The 20,024-nt window shown below is 41.2% G+C and overlaps 1 protein-coding gene across 1 annotated transcript in view; it reads right to left on the bottom strand.

Annotated features, from left to right (window-relative positions):
- LOC126474296 (amine oxidase [flavin-containing] A) overlaps window positions 1–20,024 on the bottom strand; it is a 263,151-nt gene that overhangs the window by 65,511 nt on the left and 177,616 nt on the right. Inside the window, exon 7 of the mRNA XM_050101761.1 lies at window positions 5,036–5,426. Within this exon, the coding sequence (XP_049957718.1) occupies window positions 5,036–5,426 (391 nt within the window). The remainder of the gene's footprint in view (window positions 1–5,035; window positions 5,427–20,024) is intronic.

The raw sequence follows: 20,024 nt of genomic DNA, 5'->3' as shown, positions 1-20,024 counted from the left end.
ACTGTCTGGTTTGTGGAGGTCTAGTCATCCTTTACTGAGCCTAGGTTTTCACAAGATGTCGAAATAAACAATGTAAAAAGTATTTAATTAGACAGATAAAAAATCTACTCACCAAGCAGCCATTGAACACACATATAAAAAGTGGTTGTAATTGGCAAGCTTTCGGAGCCAGTCGCTCCTTCTTCTGGCAGAAGGGCTGATGGGGAAGGAAGAGGGGTGAAGCAAAAGGACTGGAGAGATCTAAGGAAAAGGGTAGATTTCAGGAAAGTCACGCAGAGTGACAGGTCAAGGGAGACTTACTGAATGGGATGAGAAGGAAAGACTGAGTCTTTTTTTTTATCTAACTAATTAAGCAACTATGTAAAAAGTGTATGTCAACCTCAGTAAGGATTCAGATGTGGTTACTTTACACTTGCTAGCTTGGAAAAGTATGTAGCTGATTTAATCCATCATAGAGTATGAGAAAATACTGAATCGTCCTTTGGTATGCCTCATTCTACTGCAGAAACAGAGAGAATGGAGAACAAATTATTGAACCTAAGTATAAATAAAATAATTAAGGAGTCAAATGACTTAGAATTGCACATATATAAAAATAGGGGTAAAGTTACAGAAGATCTAAAGAAATAAGTTTATGGTAATATCAACACAGTTAGAAATGAATTTCTGTGTTCCAGTGGGTGTGTTATAATGTATGATGATTGTATGCCAGATTTTGAGAAATATCTGAACTCTAATGAGTACTTAGATGAATATTTAAATTTTACACACATTGTGGGTAAGTTATATTTGGAAATCATGGCTAATATTGGTTACGCTGAGTTGTATGTTGGTTTTAAGCATTATTATGATAGCAATTCCTACCTAAATGAATGTTCAACTGAACAGTTAAGTTATGAATAAATGTGCATGAGCTAGTAACTCTGTTGTTATTAGCTGTAAGAGAGACAGTTTTTGATAGAAAGGTCAGTGAAGGGTGAGAATGCTCAGCAATGTCATTGTATTGTATATATTAACAAGTAATGGATTATTTAATGGAATTGTAAGGATAGAGTTAAAGTTTGTCCATACCCCACATATGGATGGATTTTCTAGTGAAGTGCGCCAAGAATCATTCCATATGAGGTGTATCTCACAGTAATCAAGGATATGACTGGTGAAGTCAAAGATTTAAATAATGAAGATTGCATAGGGACATATCAGATCCACACTTTGAGCAGGCCAATATCACAACTGGGATATCCTGCCCTTAAAATGAATTTTGGGACCATTGTTGTTCTTGGTTGTCATTAAAGACACCTGATACTATATTATTTGCTCATGGTACCAGCTTTATTATAAAAGGGAAGAATGCTTATGAGATGCAGCAAACAGTCTACAAAACAGCAGAAGTGGCAGAAAAATGGTTTAAAGATAATTGTTTAGTTGTCAGTGACAAAAAAACTGTGTGGATGAACTTCAACCATATAAGGAACAAAAACAGGACCAATTTAAAATTCACATAATTGAATAGCCAAATTCAGCAATATAATTACATAATTTTTTTAGTATTATGGGTGGATGAGCATCTAAGATGGGAAAACATGTAGAAATGTTTAACAAAAAATTAAGCAAGTACTGTTTCATGTTAAGAATGCTTAAAGACTGCTGCAATAGTGAAACACTATTAAGTGCTTATTATGCATACATGCTTAGTAGGTATATTATTCTGGGAAAATACTTCTTTTGCAAAGCAGTCATTTAAGCTTCAAAAGAAAGCTGTAAGATTAATAAGAGATGTTGCTTACAGAGCATCATGTAGAGGTACCTTTAAGGAATTAAAAATCATATTTGAAAGTATCTGCTTCATTAAAAACCATCATGTTTCAGCTTTGAATAGTGAGATCCACAATTATCAAACAAGAAACAGGGATGACTATCATAGGGATGTGCACAGAAAATCAATATATATCAGGACAGTACTGTTTACAAACCAAAAATTCTTTACAGTGCACTGCCTTGCCAGATAACATCAAAAAATACCAAACATTAACACATTTAAAAAAGAACTAAAAAATCTACTAATAATCAACAGCTTCTACAGTATTAGTGAACACCTGGAATTTTGGTCAAATTTGTCTGCTTCATAACTCTCTAAACAAAAATTCATAATTATCAAACCATTCTTAGATAAAACTAAACTTCTTTCATCCTTGTATGTATCTAATTATGCACCTAACTTTTGTGCCTTGTGTTACTATGAATATTTAACTAAAATACTGGTATTTAATAGTTTATAATCTAATTAAGCAGAATAATGTTTTTATTATAAAGTTGTGTTGATACAAATGATAAGATTTTGTACATGGTGTACACATGTAATATTTTATACTGTTTCATACTTGACGAGTCTGGTATCATGAATGTGATACTACAGATGGTAAATAAATAAATTAATAAATAAATAAACAGCCTAAGCAGATGTGATGATATCAACAAGGTCAAAATTTAAGTTCAGACACTTGTACATCTTTCACTGGCTGATAGTTTTTAAGGGGAAATGATTGTTTTTAATGTTGTAATATTTTTTCTCATTTATTAAAAATATAAAGGAGGCAAATAGTAGGATTTACAAGCAAAGGTAGAAAAGCATCTAAAACAACAAGCATAATTTCAAGTTTGAGAACATAATTTTAAGCCAAGTGACCCGAATATTAAACTGAATGACATGGTGCTTGCGAAAGCTTTTCGTCCTAGTTCACAATTAAAGAAAGAAATGAGTGGGTTTTCCAACATTATGCAGAATTTTAGTAATTCCACATCCAAAGACTATTTTATTAACAGATGCCTTGAGTGAAAAAAAGGTCTGTGTAACATAGATATGATCATAACATATATGTCCTACGAACATGTCTGAGATAAATTCACATCTTGTGTGAATTTAGCAGATTGATGTCTATAAAGTATCAAGCTATCTGCTGTATTTATTCTGCTTTAGATTTCTGTATAGCAGTCTCTTATCCTTTCCCCTATCTGCTTTAAAACTGTAATTACTTTTAACTATCCTATACTTTAAAAGTGATTTGATAGAATAATTAATTCATAAACAATAGAAGACTTGTGTGTAGAAATAGGGTTACATTTCTATTTAGCAAACAACGAAAATTAGCAAACATATGCTGGGAGATAGGCTACAAAACTTAGATGAATCTCCTAAATGGTACTGACCATTAGCATCATCACTTTTGACAGGTGAATTATAGGGGATATACCATTATCTATAAAGTGCAAATATGCTGGGTGTAATAAAATAGTGTATGGTGCAGCCTTTTTCCCAACTAGTGAAGTATGCGCTACCACCTAAATTCTGACCATCTTTGATCTTGTTTATGTTTATAAGGCACACAATCCATTACTGTGGATGTTTACAAAATCCATCATAAAATTTTCCATAAATATATTTTTATATATATATCAATATATTCACCTTGTATAAAGATGCACTTTGAAGATTAGTTTATAAAAATTCAAGAGCAAATCCTGTTTAATCAAAACTACACTATTTATTGGTAATTTTAACAGACTATTTCAGCTGCAATTAAAACTTATTTCATGATTTATATTTTTATATTTCTTATATGAATATTTAATCATTGTTGTAATATCACAGGAAATTTCCAGTTTTAATATTTGCAAAGGGTTTACCCATTGTTATCAGCTGTTATTACTAAAGATCTTCATATAAATACAAGGCCTAAAGAAATGTTCAGTAAACAAAATTCAATGAATAATCTAAAAATGGAAATCATGCTAACATAGCTTTGGCTCATTGAAAGTTCTAGAAGCTTTGAGAGAAAAAGCTTACCATATATTTTTGTTTGCAGACACTAACTGTGTCAGACTGTTTTTGATGTGGACATCTCTATAGATCTTTTCAATGAATGCAGCACATGGACAATGAAAAGAGTTCTGTGTTTTATGTGTTGAGATTTTCATGTGGAAATGTGAAACTATGTGTGAACTTTTATGTTAGTTAGTTGGCTAGTTTCATGTTCCATGGATCATTTGCACAATAAATTGTAATAATGTGGAATGAGTCATTTAACATGCACATCACAACTTAATTTAAAAATATGAGCACATGCTGGACATTTAAAAAGGTTCTTTTTTTATATTTATGGAAAATATCTACAGGTATGAGTTATTAATTCCTACCCACCACCTTCTACACAACACAATAATAGAAATTCTTCTACCAAACAGAAGTAGCTGTCAAGGAGAAACTTTTTTAGTTTGTTTTTAAGCTTTACTTTGCCATCTTTCAGATATTTTATATGCCTAGGTGAGTTATCAAAACTTTTTGTTTCAGTGTTGTGTACCTCTTTGGTGCTAAAGACAACCTTCATGCGAAGAAATTAATATAATTTTCCCTTATAGTATTGCAATGATGTTCCTTTTGAACTGCAGTGGATTATTCACAACAAACTTAATGAGGGAATAAATATGCTGTCAAGCAATAGTCAGAATAGATGAATGGTGAGATGGATAAGCTCACAGCTGCCTTGGAGGGTGTGCACCCACCTCATACCATGGATTGTCCACCTCCACTCAGTGGTTTGTGCGGGCACAACTCCCCTCCTCCCCTCCCCCCCCCCCCCCTTCCCCCGCCTCCCCATGACCAGTTCACAAAGACTGTGGCGTATGTAGAACTGGACAATACTGCTGGTACTGTGATAATTTTGGCAGAGTCACTGCAAATTTCTGTGCACCATCTGTGCGGGCCCCAAGTGCCGAAAGCAGCTGACAATAGGCGTGTCCGGCTGCTTTCCAAATTTTGCACCACCTATTTGTACATGATAGTGGTAATTTCCACTCCTTGCTACCCCACTTCCTAGACACAAGTTCAGATCATTCTGTTTATCTCTGCCAATTGTTACCTCTGTTGGCCACTGTCCATCTTCCTCACTGCAGCAAACAGCTCAGCCATCAGAAACTACTGTTCCCACACCCTATCCATTGACCTAGGCCATGTTGGAGATTTCCTGTAGATGCTTACCATCACTGATGCTACAGGCCCCATCCTTGACAATGATTTTATTTCTCATCACGGCCTCCTCCATGACATGACAAACTGCCATATTGTTGATGCCACCTCCCATCATTCCATCCCCTGTCAATCTCGCCCCACCACCTCTTGCTCTGTCAAACAGCTCTCCTCCTCTGGCCTCTTTGCTGGTATCCTCACCACATTCCCCCTCTTCACCCACCCCTCCAGTATTCCCCAAGAGGTTCACCATGATACCTGCCCCGACATTGCCATGACACCTGGGCTGCTTCTTTTCTGCTGTCCCGGCCTCCTTCCACATGATATACACAGAGCAATTCAGGCCAAGATCGAGGCAGTGATTTCCACAGGTGTGCTCCACTTCTCCAAGGGCCGTGGACCTCTGTCCAACACCTTATGCAAAAAAGAGACAGTATGTCATGCCTGTATGAGCACTTCTGGGCACTTAACTCCAGACCATTGCCATATTGTTACCCCATTCCACCGAGCGAGGTGGCGCAGTGGTTAGCACACTGGACTCGCATTCAGGAGGACAACGGTTCAATCCCGTCTCCGGCCATTCTGATTTAGGTTTTCCGTGATTTCCCTAAATCGTTTCAGGCAAATACCGGGATGGTTCCTTTGAAAGGGCACGGCCGATTTCCTTCCCAATCCTTCCCTAACCCGAGCTTGCGCTCTGTCTCTAATGATCTCGTTGTCGACGGGACGTTAAACACTAACCACCACCACCACCACCACCACCACCACCACCTTACCCCATTCCACTTTTGCACAGTTATAGCAACAACTTGTGTGGCATAACCATTTCCAGTAAAGTGAACCATTTCCAGTAAAGTGAACCATTTCCAGTAAAGTGGTCTGTGCAAAAGCATTCATGCAGACACCGGTCACTCCTGAGGATGTAGAGAAGATAGCCATCATTATACCTTCTGGCCCCTTTGAGAGTGCCTTCTTGTCGTTTGGCCTCTAAAACACTGCCCAGACATGATGTTTCCTTGGCAATGTCCTATGCAACATTCTTGGATGTTTTACCTATTTGTACGATATCCTGATTTATTTGTGTGATCTCATAGAGCAACACTGCTGTCTCCAGGAGGTATTCTCTCATCTCCAAGAGGTATTTACTTGCCTCCAGGAGGCTGGTGTCATTATCAACTTGGAGAAGTGCCTTTTTGGTGCCCCAGAGATTGGCTTCCTGGGTCGTAGGATATGATCCGCAGGCTCTCGCCCCCTCAACAAGACAGTCCGGACTTTGTCTGAATTTCCACATCCGACTACATACAAAAAGTCTGGAGGTTCCTTCGGATGGCAAATTTTTTCAGCCACCACCTAAAGGACACTGCAACAGCGCAAGTGCCACACTCATGGCTGCATGGCACACAAAAGGCAACAGGCCCATTTCCTGCACAGCGCAAATGTTGAGCAGTTTTGAATGAACAACAAGGTCTTGCAAGGTGCCCTCCTAGTGCAAACCCACCTCACTGCTCCACTAGCAATTGTCGCTGATGACAGCCAGTCTGCCACAGGCTCAGTCCTGTAGCAACACACTGAAAGGACTTGGCAGCCCCCGATATTTTCCTTGGTGAAGCTTATGGAGCTGCAACAGTGATGGTTTGCATATGATTGTGAGCTGCTTGCTGTGTATGAGGTAGTTAGGTATTTTCACCCCTCAGTGGAGGGACACCATTTCACGATATTTTACAGACCACGGCCCCCCCTTGACAACAGGTTTATACCACAAACAGGGCATGCAGATCTCACTCCACAAATTCTGACAGCAGGAGTATATTGTACAATTCATCACTGATGTCCAGCACATGGCCAGAATAGAGAAGATAGTCACCAGTTGCCTTAGCCGATCATGTGCCCTTACAGCTTCCCTCAACTATGCGGCCTTTGCCAGCACCCAGGTTGCCAACCCGGAGCTCTTAAAGCTGCAAAATGACATAAATAAATGTCTCAACCTGTAACCTCACATGATACCAATGCCCACAAGCCCAGCAGGAGTGTCGTTTGTGCCAATGTCAACCACTCAGCTTCCCCTGGGAATGTGTCCAGCCATATCTTCTGCATTTTGTTTGGCCCAATATCCAGTGGGGCTGCACCAACTGGGCCCATGCCTATGTCCTGTGCCTGTGCTATAACATAGGCAGGCATGTGTACACCCCATCGCTTCCTTCTCCTAAGTGAACTACTGCTTTCTCACATATGTACGGATATTGTACGTCTCCCACCATCATCCTATGGGCACCGGTATCTCCTTACTATCATCAATCACTTCACTTGGTGACCTGAAGCAGTACCTCTGCCTGACATAACCCCAGATACAGTGGTAGAGGCCTTTATAGCCACATGGGTATCATGTTTCAGATTCTCTCACCACATCACCAGTGAAACATTCAATAAACTAAATTTGATGAATAATTTAAAGATGGAAAACACACTAACATAGTGTTGACTCATTGAAAGTTCTAAAAGCTCCTAGAGAAAACTGCTTATTGGATATTATTGTTCACAAATGCTAATTGCATCAGACAGTTTTTTATTTGGATGAAATTAACATGAGTAAAGCTCATTGCAATATGTGTGGCAGACAGACAATGAAAAGAGTTCTGTGTTTTCAAACAGTGGAAAGTCCAGGTTGTAATATCGACAGTTAAGCAAAGGATAGATTACTACTTGCCATAAAGGTGACACACTGACTTGCAGTCAGGCATAACGAAAATACATCACACATTAAGCTTTCAGCCAAAGCTGTCATCAGAAAACAAACACAAACACACACACGCTCACACACACACTCACACACACACACACACACACACACACACACAACAGATATCTCTGACTGCTCAGGCCAGAATGCAACTACACGCATGGAATGGGAGAAATAATGTGGAAAGGGGCAGTGAAGAGGGGCAGATAGCAGGATATGCTGACTGGCAGAGAGTATAGGGGCTTGAGGTGGCAGGAGATGGCTGCTAGGCATGGTGTCATGAGGCTGTAGGTGATGGAGGCTGGGATGGGGGAGGGGGGCAAACAGGGAGTGGAAAGGAGAGCAGCAGAGAAGGGGAATAGGCTGGTGAGCACATTGGCAGAGAGCAGTGGACAATGAGGGTGAGAGGATGTGAATTGTGAGGAGGTGACATGATAGAGGGGGTGGAAACAGTTGGGTGGAGGGTGTGCAGACAGTAGGTTACTGTAAGTTGAGGCTGGGATGATTCCAGGAGCAGAGAATGTGTTGTAAGGGTAACTCCCATCTGTGCAGTTCAAAAAAGCCGGTGGTGGATGGGAGGATTCATATGATCAGGGTTGTGAGGCAGCCAATGAAAGCAAACTTGTTACATTCAGTTGCATGTTGTGCCATTTAAATCAAGCACATTGTATTTCCCTGCATGTTGTGCCATCGAAATCAAACATTTTATGTTCAGCTGCATGTTGTACCATTGAAATCAAGTATGTGTATCTTGAAGGTTACTATAGAAGTAGCTACCATTAGTTTTGAGGTCCCTCCAAAGAAACAAAGTAGATTAACTTATCTGAATTTGTTAATCTGCTCTGTATGCTAACATAAAGATGGAATAATAAAGATGCAAGAATCTAAATTTTGTATGCTATTCTTCAGGATTGGAACAATAGGTAATCTATTATAGAATGCCTGATAACAAAGCATGACTCCTCTGCTTTGGTGGTAGTTCCATAAATGCTAAAAGTATTACTTACCTCTACATGCTCTGTTGCCTCATACATGTCTGATGAGAAAACCACCCTGTGAGTTTTATAGCTATAATGATTGACTGTGCACAGAAAATTCCAACTGATTGTGATTGAGCACTCTTATTATGGCTCATATAATTACACCAAACACAGGAAAAACATTACAGACAATAAAAACTCAAACATCTATGCCAGGGTCAAAAGCACATACCGACCAAAGAACACTGAGTCCAAAGACAATTTACTCTGCACTTGGCAGGCAGTAGTTACTGGCAGTTGATGGTCGCACCAGAGCTGACACCCCCACCCCCCCTCCTGGGGGTGCAGAGCACTGGGGGCGCGGGGGGGGGGGGGGGGGGAGGACGTGGGTGTCTTCCTGTGTAGTGGTGTTGTGGGAATCTCTCTGGTTGATAAAGGTGTGTGTGAAGAGTCCATGCTGTCTATACAGGGTGGACTAGTGATGATATAGTTCGCCAACCTGTGGGGGGGGGGGGGGAGATGGACTGGTCAATCTGCACGCATGAACTGGACGGGCACGGAAGAGGCGGAGAGGGGGATCCAAATAATGACTGTCCGATTGGTGCTGAACATTGGAGCAATGTCAACCATATCCACCCTGTTTGGGATAGGGACTGTGTGCAGATTGGTAATATGTGACGTGGGTGTGGACACACGTGAAGCATCCCCTACACGGAGGAGGAAGATGGATCCCTTGTGGGGCTGTAAGGAAAGCTCATCGGGACACCCAGAGGCATTGACTGAGATGCAAATTTCATCAACAGTGGATGTAGGGGGTACTGAGGAAGGTGGGGGGGGGGGGGGGGGGAGGATAACATAGTTTGGGGTAAGCACAAGAACGCTCCATGGATGCATTGGGTGTCAACACTTGAGACGGGGTAAAGTCACATGCAATGTGTATTTGGGCCTGAGGCTGTGGATCGTCACACACAGTGCATGAGTGAAGTGAGGGTAGAATATCATCACCTGCAACAACTGAGATGATGAAGGATGTAGGCTCAGTGGACATATGATCAGGGTGGGGTGCAGGGGAGTGGGCAGTATGTGTGAGATCAGAGCCATTGCATGACGGAGGAGCATTTGACTGGAGAGGTTGTGGTACAGAGTCCTTGATCGTCCAGGCCAGTGTCACATGTTGAAGAGAAACTGTCTACTGACAGCCATTGATGAAATGTTCATAGTATTGTCTGTGTGAGCCAATTACTCAGTGTGGGCCAGAGTAAGGCGGCTGTAATGATGGTTTGACTGTGTCATCCCGTAACATAAAGAACTCGCAAGAGTCCAGAGTCAAATGCAGAAAAACCCAAGGATGGGTGTGTGGTCATGGGGGGTGTGCGCATCATGGCTATATGTGACCAGACACGCTTGACTAGAGCAGGGAGGTCAGATAGGTTGACGGATGCTTTGTCATTGATGAACTCTCTGGGGAGAACGAGGGTCACGCCATAAGTGATGCCTGGAGGTCTGTCTTGTAAGCTGTGTATATTCCTAACATAACCCAGGGAAGGGTGTCGAACCACTCACTACCGTGGTACATGAGGGCTGCTTTCAGAGTCCTGGGCCAACACTCGACCAGTCCGTTTGTAATGAATCTGGGAGCTGTGTTATTTTCTACCAGATATGTTGATACCAAATCTAATGAGGGAGGTTGTAAATGTTTTCATATATTTTTGGCAGAATATTTTTTGTTGATTGTAATTTGCCTTATTTTATGCTCATTTGCTTATATGTTCGAGAGTGACAGCATATTGATTAATATTAGTAGATGTGACGAATAATATCAAAGAGACTGGTTGCAAGTGGAAGCTTGTGTGTTGTGTGAAATATCTTTGATGCTGGAGTTGTCTTTGACCGTAGTCAGTCGGCAGTGAACGCTCGCTGTGTGATGGTGGAACAATGTACAGGTCCCCGTTATAATAATTTGCAAGTAACCAGCAAAAGTGAGTTATTCTACTACTTTTTTATATAAACATCAAGAAGGAAGCACATTCAGAAAAATGGTATTTGAAACACCAAAAATGAGGCAAACGCATTGAACCAGGACATTTCCGCAGCCGATGAAACAGCATTATGGAATCATACTTTCACCAGATGACTGAAGCCAACACAAAAAAAGTCAAATATCATCTTATAAACATCCATAGAAAAGTGAGTACTGTCACAAAATATGCTAAATTCAAGTATATAAAAATAGTGAGCATATTTCACGTTGCTCTGTGGATGGTAAGCCATAGTGCGGAATCTATCCACCCCACAGGGCACGCAAAGTTTGTTAACAGTAGGAATTCAAACTGCCTACCCTGGTCAGTGGTGGTGGATGTAGGACACCCAAATCGAGTTATCCAGGAGGATACAAATGCTCATGCTTTGGAATCCAATGTAATGTCTGTAGCACCTCCACCAAACGTGTAATGCGGCCAATGACACACAGGATGCACCTGAAACCATCAGACAGGAGTAACAGTCCTATGTAGCCCAGACGCGCAGAAGTGGCCTTCTGGGATGTCTAATTTGCCTAGAGGGGAGCTGTGTGTGCCTGTTGACTTTGCTGTGCTGGCACTGTGCACGAGCCCAAGTACAACAGTCCCTCTTCACACCCGGCCACATAAAGCATTCTCTAACAAGGTGAATAGTAGGATTAGCACCAGGATGTGAAAGGTTATATAACGTAGTGAATATCTGGCGATGCAGTGTGGATGGAACAATAGGTCATGTGGTGCCGTGGACATATCACGCCATAGTGGCCTGGCTGAGCCCAGTAGTTTGCAGGAAATGATCTGGAGGGAAGTAGCGGGGTCTTATTGGAGGTTGGGCAGTTCATTGTCTTGTAAGTGAGCCAGTTCATTGAAATTAATTGGGTACAAAATTGCAATAATATGTGATAGGTAGTCAGCCACCACATTTTCTGAACCTCAGATGTAATGGATATAGGTTGTGTATTGGCAAATTAAGGCCATCTACTGAAACCTACATGGAGGAAGATCAACAGCAGGGTTACGAATAGCATCTGTGAGGGGGTGATGACCTCTGAAAATTGTAACATTCCTGCTTTTGATGTCTGTGCAGAAATATTTTACAGCTTCATACACCGCAAGCAATTCTCTGTGAAATACTGACCATACACGTTGAGCCATAGATAGTTTTTTGGAAAAAAAATGAAGTGGCTGAGTCGAGTCACTGACGTGCTGTTGGAGGTCTGCTCCGATTGCAAAATTGCTCACACCAGCTGTAATAGGGATCCAGGCATCTGGCAAAGGCTGGGAAAGAGTATCAGCATATGCTAACAGTGATTTAAGATCTTTGAAAGCTCTCATCATATTGTCAGAGGTTTGTTTATCAACCAATGCATCAGTCAGAGGGGCTTGAATGGCTGTCACCATTGGTAGGTAATGACAAGAAATTGAGGGTTCCTAAAAACTCGGCTCAGTTGCATGTCAATAGGTCCTGTATCATGGCCAGGTGGAGTTTGTGTCTCTGTTAGAGGAGGAGAAAAACGAGTATATCGTCGAGGTATGCATAACAATGAGCAGTTAAACAGAAGTGAGTCTATAAAATGTTGCCAAGTTTGGACCATGTTTTTGAGACCATAAGGCATGTAACAAAATTCATAGAGATTGAAGGATGTGATCAACGCTGTCTTTGGTCTGTCGCTCTGTTCCATGTGTATCTGTAAATATCCAAGACATTGAAGATGCATGCTCCGCTAAGTACTTGTGCGAAGTCTTGTATCTGAGATATAGGGTAATTGTCTAATGCAGTCTGCATGTTGAGGCAGCAATAGTTGTCACAAAGGCACACTGTGCCAGCCTTTTTGGGAACTAAATGTATAGGCAAAGACCAGTTACTGTCTGATGGATGGACAATACCTGCTGCAGTAGTTCCTCCTCTGTGGCCTTAGCAAGGTGTAGTATATGTGACGGTAGTCGTCACGCTTTATGGCACACTGGTGGCCTGTCTGTTGTGACAATTTTGTGTGTCATTCCATTCATGACAGCATTCAGCTGGGCTGATGAACTCACTCAGGGGTCTTCACGGACAGGAATCAGTAGCAAACAACAGTCACTAACCTGATGTGGTGGTGGAGCTGTCTGCAGCGGCTGTGTCAAAGTTCCACGAAGTGTGTTGCTGGTGTCGGGGGGGTGGCAGCATTGACAGACATTGTTTGAGACATTGTGCCTTGATGAGGGCTTGTGTAGGCAAAAATATGGCATGATTCAGTTCGGCGTTGCAAGCACTGAGATCGTCGACTGCAGGGGGCTCGGATTGAAGCTGGGAAATGGAAGCTGCAAGGCTGTCTGCCAGTGAAGAGCGCTTGATAAGAGCCATGGCAAGACCATGGAGAAGCTGAGGGGGAGGGGCAGCCACTGAGGAGGCGAATGAATACACAATATGAGTAGACAAAGCGTAATGCAATAATGCAGCTGACTTGAGATCCGGACACAGACTAAAGTGAAAAGGGAGGTCAATGCCTAAAACTAATGCCTGGGTCTTCTATGTCAGCCATGTAGAAGGACCAAGTGAAACGTTTGCCAGGTATGAGTTCAATAGGTAACTGGCAAAACCATCAACATGAAGTGGCAATTTATTTGCTGCTTGAAGAAACAGTTTAGCTGATGTCATGTCCATTACAGTAAATGAGGGAGGTATGATGCTAACATCTGCTCCGGCATTGATGAGCAAATACCAGCATGAACCCAAATCCAAGACATACAGATGACCTCATGAGGTGGAGGATCTGACATAATGTGATGTCTGTGGGTGTCCTTCCATATAACCATGAGCCATGGCGCCTACTGCAGCCCATGTGTGGCATTTGGGAATGCGCAGGGTGGGCTGCAGTTGCGAGCGGCACCCCTGTAGGTGGAATGGAAATAGTGAGTCAGCTGTACTCGTCCCACCAGCTAGAGAACCAGATGAGGGGAAGGCGGAGGGGCAGGTGCTAGCCCAGTTGGAGTGGAGAGAGGATGATGTTGAACTGCTGGCAATTCCCGGTCTTGGCCACTAGTTGACTGCTGTTCCATGAGCTGTGCATGATATGCACACACCCAGCCTCTATCGCATGATGGTGAAAGTATAGCCATAGTATTACCAACCTCGGCAGTGTTAAGTGCTGTGCTGCACAAAGGGAGGTGGCAGTGCCAGATAACGGCATATCCCTGGTCTGCTAGCTGGAGTTTATCCTCAAGTGACGCTGCGGTATGGGGAAGCAAATTTAATTGTAGTTCTTGCAGCAGCTTCACCAACCAAAATGCCCAGAGCACTAAGTTTGGCAAGATCTTGGTGGTGACCTATGCACACAAGTGTCCCCACAGCTGAGAGGAGGTTCTGTCACCTAAATTATCGTCATAAATAACATTGTGAATAGTATTGGCTGGTGGAAGAGAAAGACGTTCGAAGAGTAGTGTATGTGCAGAGGTATATTTGTTGCTTTTGTATGGGTTCAGCAAGTCACTGATAAGATCAGGGTGGTCATACACACACAATGGGTGTCATCATCCACAATGCCATGTATGTCCAATGTGTTGTCCACCAAGGTAAACCACCTCACTGAGTTGCCCAGTTGTAATGGTGGCAGCTTCAGAAAATGACCTGGGGGCAGTGCTTGTAGGGGTGTAGGAAAGGCACAAATTGTGTAGGAACTCTACACAGTCTTCACTGATGCAAACTGTGCCTCAGTGAAGGGCGATGTGGTGTGTTGAACATCTGGTAGCTGTGACATGGTGTCCAGTCCAGTCCTTGTAGGAAGTAAATCTGTATGGCCACACAATGAGCATGGTGCAGCAGGCTGATGCAGATGAAATCTCAAGCAGAGATGCAAAATTGCGATTGTGTGCTGAGTGACAGGGCGGAACCACAGCAGATGTGTTGCCCGAGGTGTGCACAGGGTGGCAGGATGGATAGACATATACATGACCCAGAGCAGTTGACGAGAGTGTCACTTTGACCAGCGTGGAGGGGGACCATTAAATAACGGACCACTTTGAGGAGAGGGTAGTCATGCTTATGGACCCCAAAACTGGACAGCCGCATGGTCCATGTTGGAGTGCGGTAGAAACTCGGGTGAGAGGAATCCATAATCTTGTGCTGGAGAAGCATTCTGTTGAGCACAGAATGCTGTAGAAGACATCTGCACTGATGTGTACAGCACCCGGTATGGCTAGTCGACACAAACAGAACCAGCACATGTGATCAAGAATTGTGCTTCACAGTTGAAGGTCCATTTCATGGTTGCAGGGTCCTGCACTGCTGAAAAAACTGGAGGTTGCAACATTGTCTATTGACACGAAACTGGTGATATACAGCAAGCAAATGAAATGTATTTTCACAACTCTGGATCACCAATGTAGGTTTTCTAGCTATAGCAGTTGACTGCATGCAAAATACTCCAACTGATTACAATCAGGCACTTTTATTACGGCTTGTATAATTACACCAAACACATGAAAAACATTAGAAACAATAACAACTCAAACATCTACCCCAGAGTCAACACACAATGGCCAAAGGACACCAAGTCCAAAGACAATTTACTCTGCACTTGGCAGGCAGCAGTTACTGGCAGTTGATGGTTGCCACAACCCTTATAACAATGGATACTATGTTTCCTCTATGACTTACAAAGGAAACTGTTATAGCTTTGTAAGTGTTGTAGAATTTCATATACTCTTTCTAGGTAGACTTGGAATTAAGTTTGCTAGATTCTGTCTTGCTCACCAGAGATGTAGCACACATCCATTTATTTCTAAAAGTGTGATGGGGTGTGGCTAATAAAGACTGAGTTATGCAAGTAGCTGGTTAAATGAAATATGGGCAATTACACTAAATGGGCTAGTGAACTGCATGTCTTCATAATGGATAATCCAAGTGTATAAAATAAAGAGATGTGGTAGTGTATAAAATAAAGAGATGTGGTAAGATTGCTAAGTGATCTGTATTTGTAAAAAATATTTACAGCAATAGAAAAATGATAGACTGCTAGGCACTATAAAGTTGACATGTTGAGTTGCTGATAGGCAAAGCAAAAAGACTGTTACACATTTAGCTTTCAGCCAAATGAAAAGAAAACACACATATTTACATAAGCAGGCTCACCTCATGCAGACATGACTGCAGCTTGGACCAGAATCCTAATAATAAATATTTGTTATCCAAGGGTTCATATTCATTATACAAGAATGATTGCCTGGTAGAGGTGTAAAGGACTTAATCAAAATGACATTATGTTAAATACATGCTTATGGTTAATAATTTATAATTAATTGTGGGGCATTAAACATATAATAAACATGAATAAGCATATTTACTAGAAATGAGTTACAATTACAGTCGTGATTATTCATCAGATAGACACAAACTTGATATTTTTAGTTAAGAAGGTTAAAATTAGTTTTGAACTTCACATGTTAATTGTTTATTTGAGTTTTATTGTAGTCACCACATCATTCACCTAAGAGGAGGAATCTGTGGTGTAACATATTACTTTCATGAAGTCATGTGTTACACAAAACACCTACTGAACTGATGAATGTTGATCACCACTATAAAAAGTTTGTTTAAGTAATGAACTGGTATAGCTCTCTGTTCGGAAGTGCATTTCATTTATGTGCATGTATTCTGTAGTGGATGGATGCAGCATATCCATAAACCTGGATGACAATAACAATCTTGCTATGTTCATGATTCACGGGCAGATTATTTTGTGTCGTCAGGTCTTGCCTTAGCGATATGATTCATGCCATGGAAGAAGAACAGCAGTGACAATCCGAATGACTTCATAGGGATGAGAGAAAAACTTATATTTTAATTTTCAATTGAAATCTGTTAACTTATACAGACAGTTTTGGACATAGTCTGTATTAATGTATGTGTGATGTCCTCAACTCTGTTATGCATGCTCATTGTAAATGAGAGCACAATATACGACATGTTGTTTCTGAGAAGCTTCATATTTATTTCTAGAATCTGGATATTGGATTTTACTCTTAATTTCCACAATAACTACAGCACTTTGAGAAATGACATCAGACTAAGAAATAAGGGTGAGTGTAAAGAAATAGCATGGGGAGCAAATGAATAATTGGAAATCACAGCTCCTGAGTGAACTTTACACATCCACTGAATTCACGATAAACCAGCAAACAGAATGTCCCAAGATACATACAAAAAACAGACAGGAACACAATGAAACAAGACGAATACAGTGGAAACTCACTTAATGAGCACCTGCCATAATACACAATTCACATAATGAGCAAAACAAATTGTAAAACAATGACTTGCTGAATGAGCGATGTTTCAGATAACGAGAGATGACTCTTTAGTGTGACGTCACCATCTGTTCATGCATGACAGGGGAAACATTCAGCAATATGAACACCCTTCGTTGTCGACAGCAGCATATGAGCAATGACTTTCATACATATTGCAGCCTGGGTTTAGCACTCTTTCTGCTACCATCTTAGTGCAGCTTGTGATCACACATTTTTCTAAACTTGTGTTCATATAGTGCTTTTTTGTGTGCTAATTTTAGTAACCTTCATAGAAATGTTCCTGAAGATAAAGCTACAAGAAGACAACTGTAAGAGAAAGAAAATGACCTTAGAAGTGAAACGTTAAATCGTTGAAAACCGTGAACATGGTATGGGTGTTGCTGATTTAGCATGCACATACAATCAGTCAGGGGTTCCCCAGAAAGTAATCCACATTATTCTTGTTCTCAGCTGAAAACAATGCTATAAATGCGAGACATTATGTATAAATTATTTGAAGTCTTCTGACTGAGTGCACCAAGTTTCCATCACTTCCGACAAATAATGTAACTCCAGGACAGTTTCATAATCGTATCTGTAGGTTATGTATGTTACAAGCAACATCATTGAATTTCTCACTGCATAAAAAGAAACTTTGGGGAATATTCACAAATGATGGACAAAGTCAACAGAGCGTGTGCTGCCAAACAGAAGTACAGTTAATTGTTGGGCACGGAGGGTGAGGTCATCCGAAGGCGGTTCGGTGGAACTCCACAATTTGCAGCCAGTTTCCACTTGTTTGGGCCATTAAAGGATGTCATTCATGGAAGACATTTTGAGGACAATGAGGAGTGATTAACACAGTGAACCACTGGCTCTGCCTCCAGGACAAGGATTGGTAATGACACGGCATACACACCTTTGTTTCGCACAGGAGGAAGGCCATAGATTATGTTCTCAACTCTGTTATGCATGCTCATTGTAAATGAGAGCACAATATACAACATGTTGTTTCTGAGAAGCTTCACATTTATTTCTAGAATCTCAATATTGGATTTTACTCTTAATTTCCACAATAACTCCAGCACTTTGAGAAATGAAATCAGACTAAGAAATAAGGGTGAGTGTAAAGAAATAGCATGGGTAGCAAATGAATAATTGGAAATCACAGCTCCTGAGTGAACTTTACACATCCACTGAATTCACAATAAACCAGCAAACAGAATGTCCCAAGATACATACAAAAAACAGACAGGAACACAATGAAACAAGATGAATACAGTGGAAAAATAGGGTGTGTAGAGTGTGTAGTTAAAACACTATTCTTTTGTGTGTGTAATTACCATTATGTTCAATAAAGAATTGTTGAAGAAAACAAATGCATGCATTACTTTCTGGGCAATCCTCATACATCAACTACTTGCACTATCCTCAAGAGCAAGGACAAGATTAAGGAGATAGATGTTTCAAAGGGAGTGACAAGAATATGTAAACAACTGTTTCATATTCTGGATGATGTCAAAGGTTGCTCCTTCTATGGATAAGTGAAAAGCAATTGTAAGGTGACACTTAACGGGAGCATCATTTGTGAGAATGCAAGAATGATTTTCACCGACATTGTTAAGAAGATGCCAGGATCATCAGCGGCCAAAGAAATTTTTAAGGGAAGCCATGGGTGGTTCAAGAAGCTTAAGAGAAGAACTGTTATCCACAGCATTGTGAGGCATGATGAAGCAGCCAGCTCTGACACAAAGGCAGCAGAGAACTTCATCAGTAACTTCAAGATGCTCATAGATTCTGAGGGTTATCTGTCACAACAGGTTTTTAATTGTGGCTAGATGGGTCTCGTCTGGCAAAAGATGCTGAAGCATGCCATTATAAAAGCAGTGGAGAATGCACTGCCCAGTCACAAGCAAATGAAAGACCATCTCTCATTACTATTCTGTGCCAATGCAAGTGGCAATTTAAAAATTAAACCACTCCTTGTTTATCATTTAGAAACCCCACAAGCCTTCAAGAAATGTAAAGTCCAGAAGAGCAGATTAAATGTGATGTGGCAATCCGACAACAAGGCATGGGTGACAAATGATCTTTTTTTATTTTTTATTTTTTTATTGTATCAATGAAGTGTTTTGTCTTTTGGTGAAAAAATATTTGCTTGAGATGAATCTGCCACTCCACGTCTTGCTTGTTATGGACAACACTTCTGCCCTTTCCCCAGGCCTACAAGACCACCTCCTTGAAGAATTTCAATTCATCAAGACCCAATTTCTGCCTTCCAATGCCACTATTTTACTCCAGCCTACAGACCAGCAGATTATTTCTAACTTTAAGAAACTCTGCACCAAAGCAATCTTCGAGCATTGCTTTATTGCTTTGAGTTGACTGAAGCTACCAATCTCACTCTCAGAGAGTTTTGGAAATATCACTTCAAGATCGTTGCATGTGTTAAGACAATCGAAAAGGCATGAGAAGGAGTTACCAAGAGAACTCTCATTTCTGCTTGGAAGAAGTTTTGGGCAGAGTACGTTGTTGAATGTGACTCTGAGGCAACTGAGTCAATACCTGTGAAGCCGTGGTCAACAAGATTGTGTTTTTGGCCAAGAGCATGGGACTAGAAGTGGATAACAATGATATTGATGAAATTGTAGAAGACCACAGCTGAAAAATGACCACCAAAGAGCTTGTGGAGTTGCACTGTGTTTCACATCAGGAAATTGTGGAGAGGAGTTCTTCAGAGGAGGAGGAGGAGGAGGAGGAGGAGGAAGAGGAGGAGACAGTAACAGCAAAGCAGCAATCTTCTGGTGCAATAAGAGAAATGCCAGAAGCATGGGAATATAATGCATCGTACATTGAAAATCATGACCCAAGTAAAGCAGTGGCTACGGATGCTACAAATTTATTTGAAGGTAATGCTATATCGCATTTTCACCAAGTGTTGAAGCATTGACAGAAACAAATGACTATAGACAGCTTCCTAGTAAAAAATAATTAAG

Source organism: Schistocerca serialis, chromosome 4, assembly GCF_023864345.2.
Source record: "Schistocerca serialis cubense isolate TAMUIC-IGC-003099 chromosome 4, iqSchSeri2.2, whole genome shotgun sequence".
In the NCBI taxonomy this organism is placed as follows: Eukaryota; Metazoa; Arthropoda; class Insecta; order Orthoptera; family Acrididae; genus Schistocerca; species Schistocerca serialis.
This window is presented reverse-complemented; position numbering and strand designations above follow the sequence as displayed.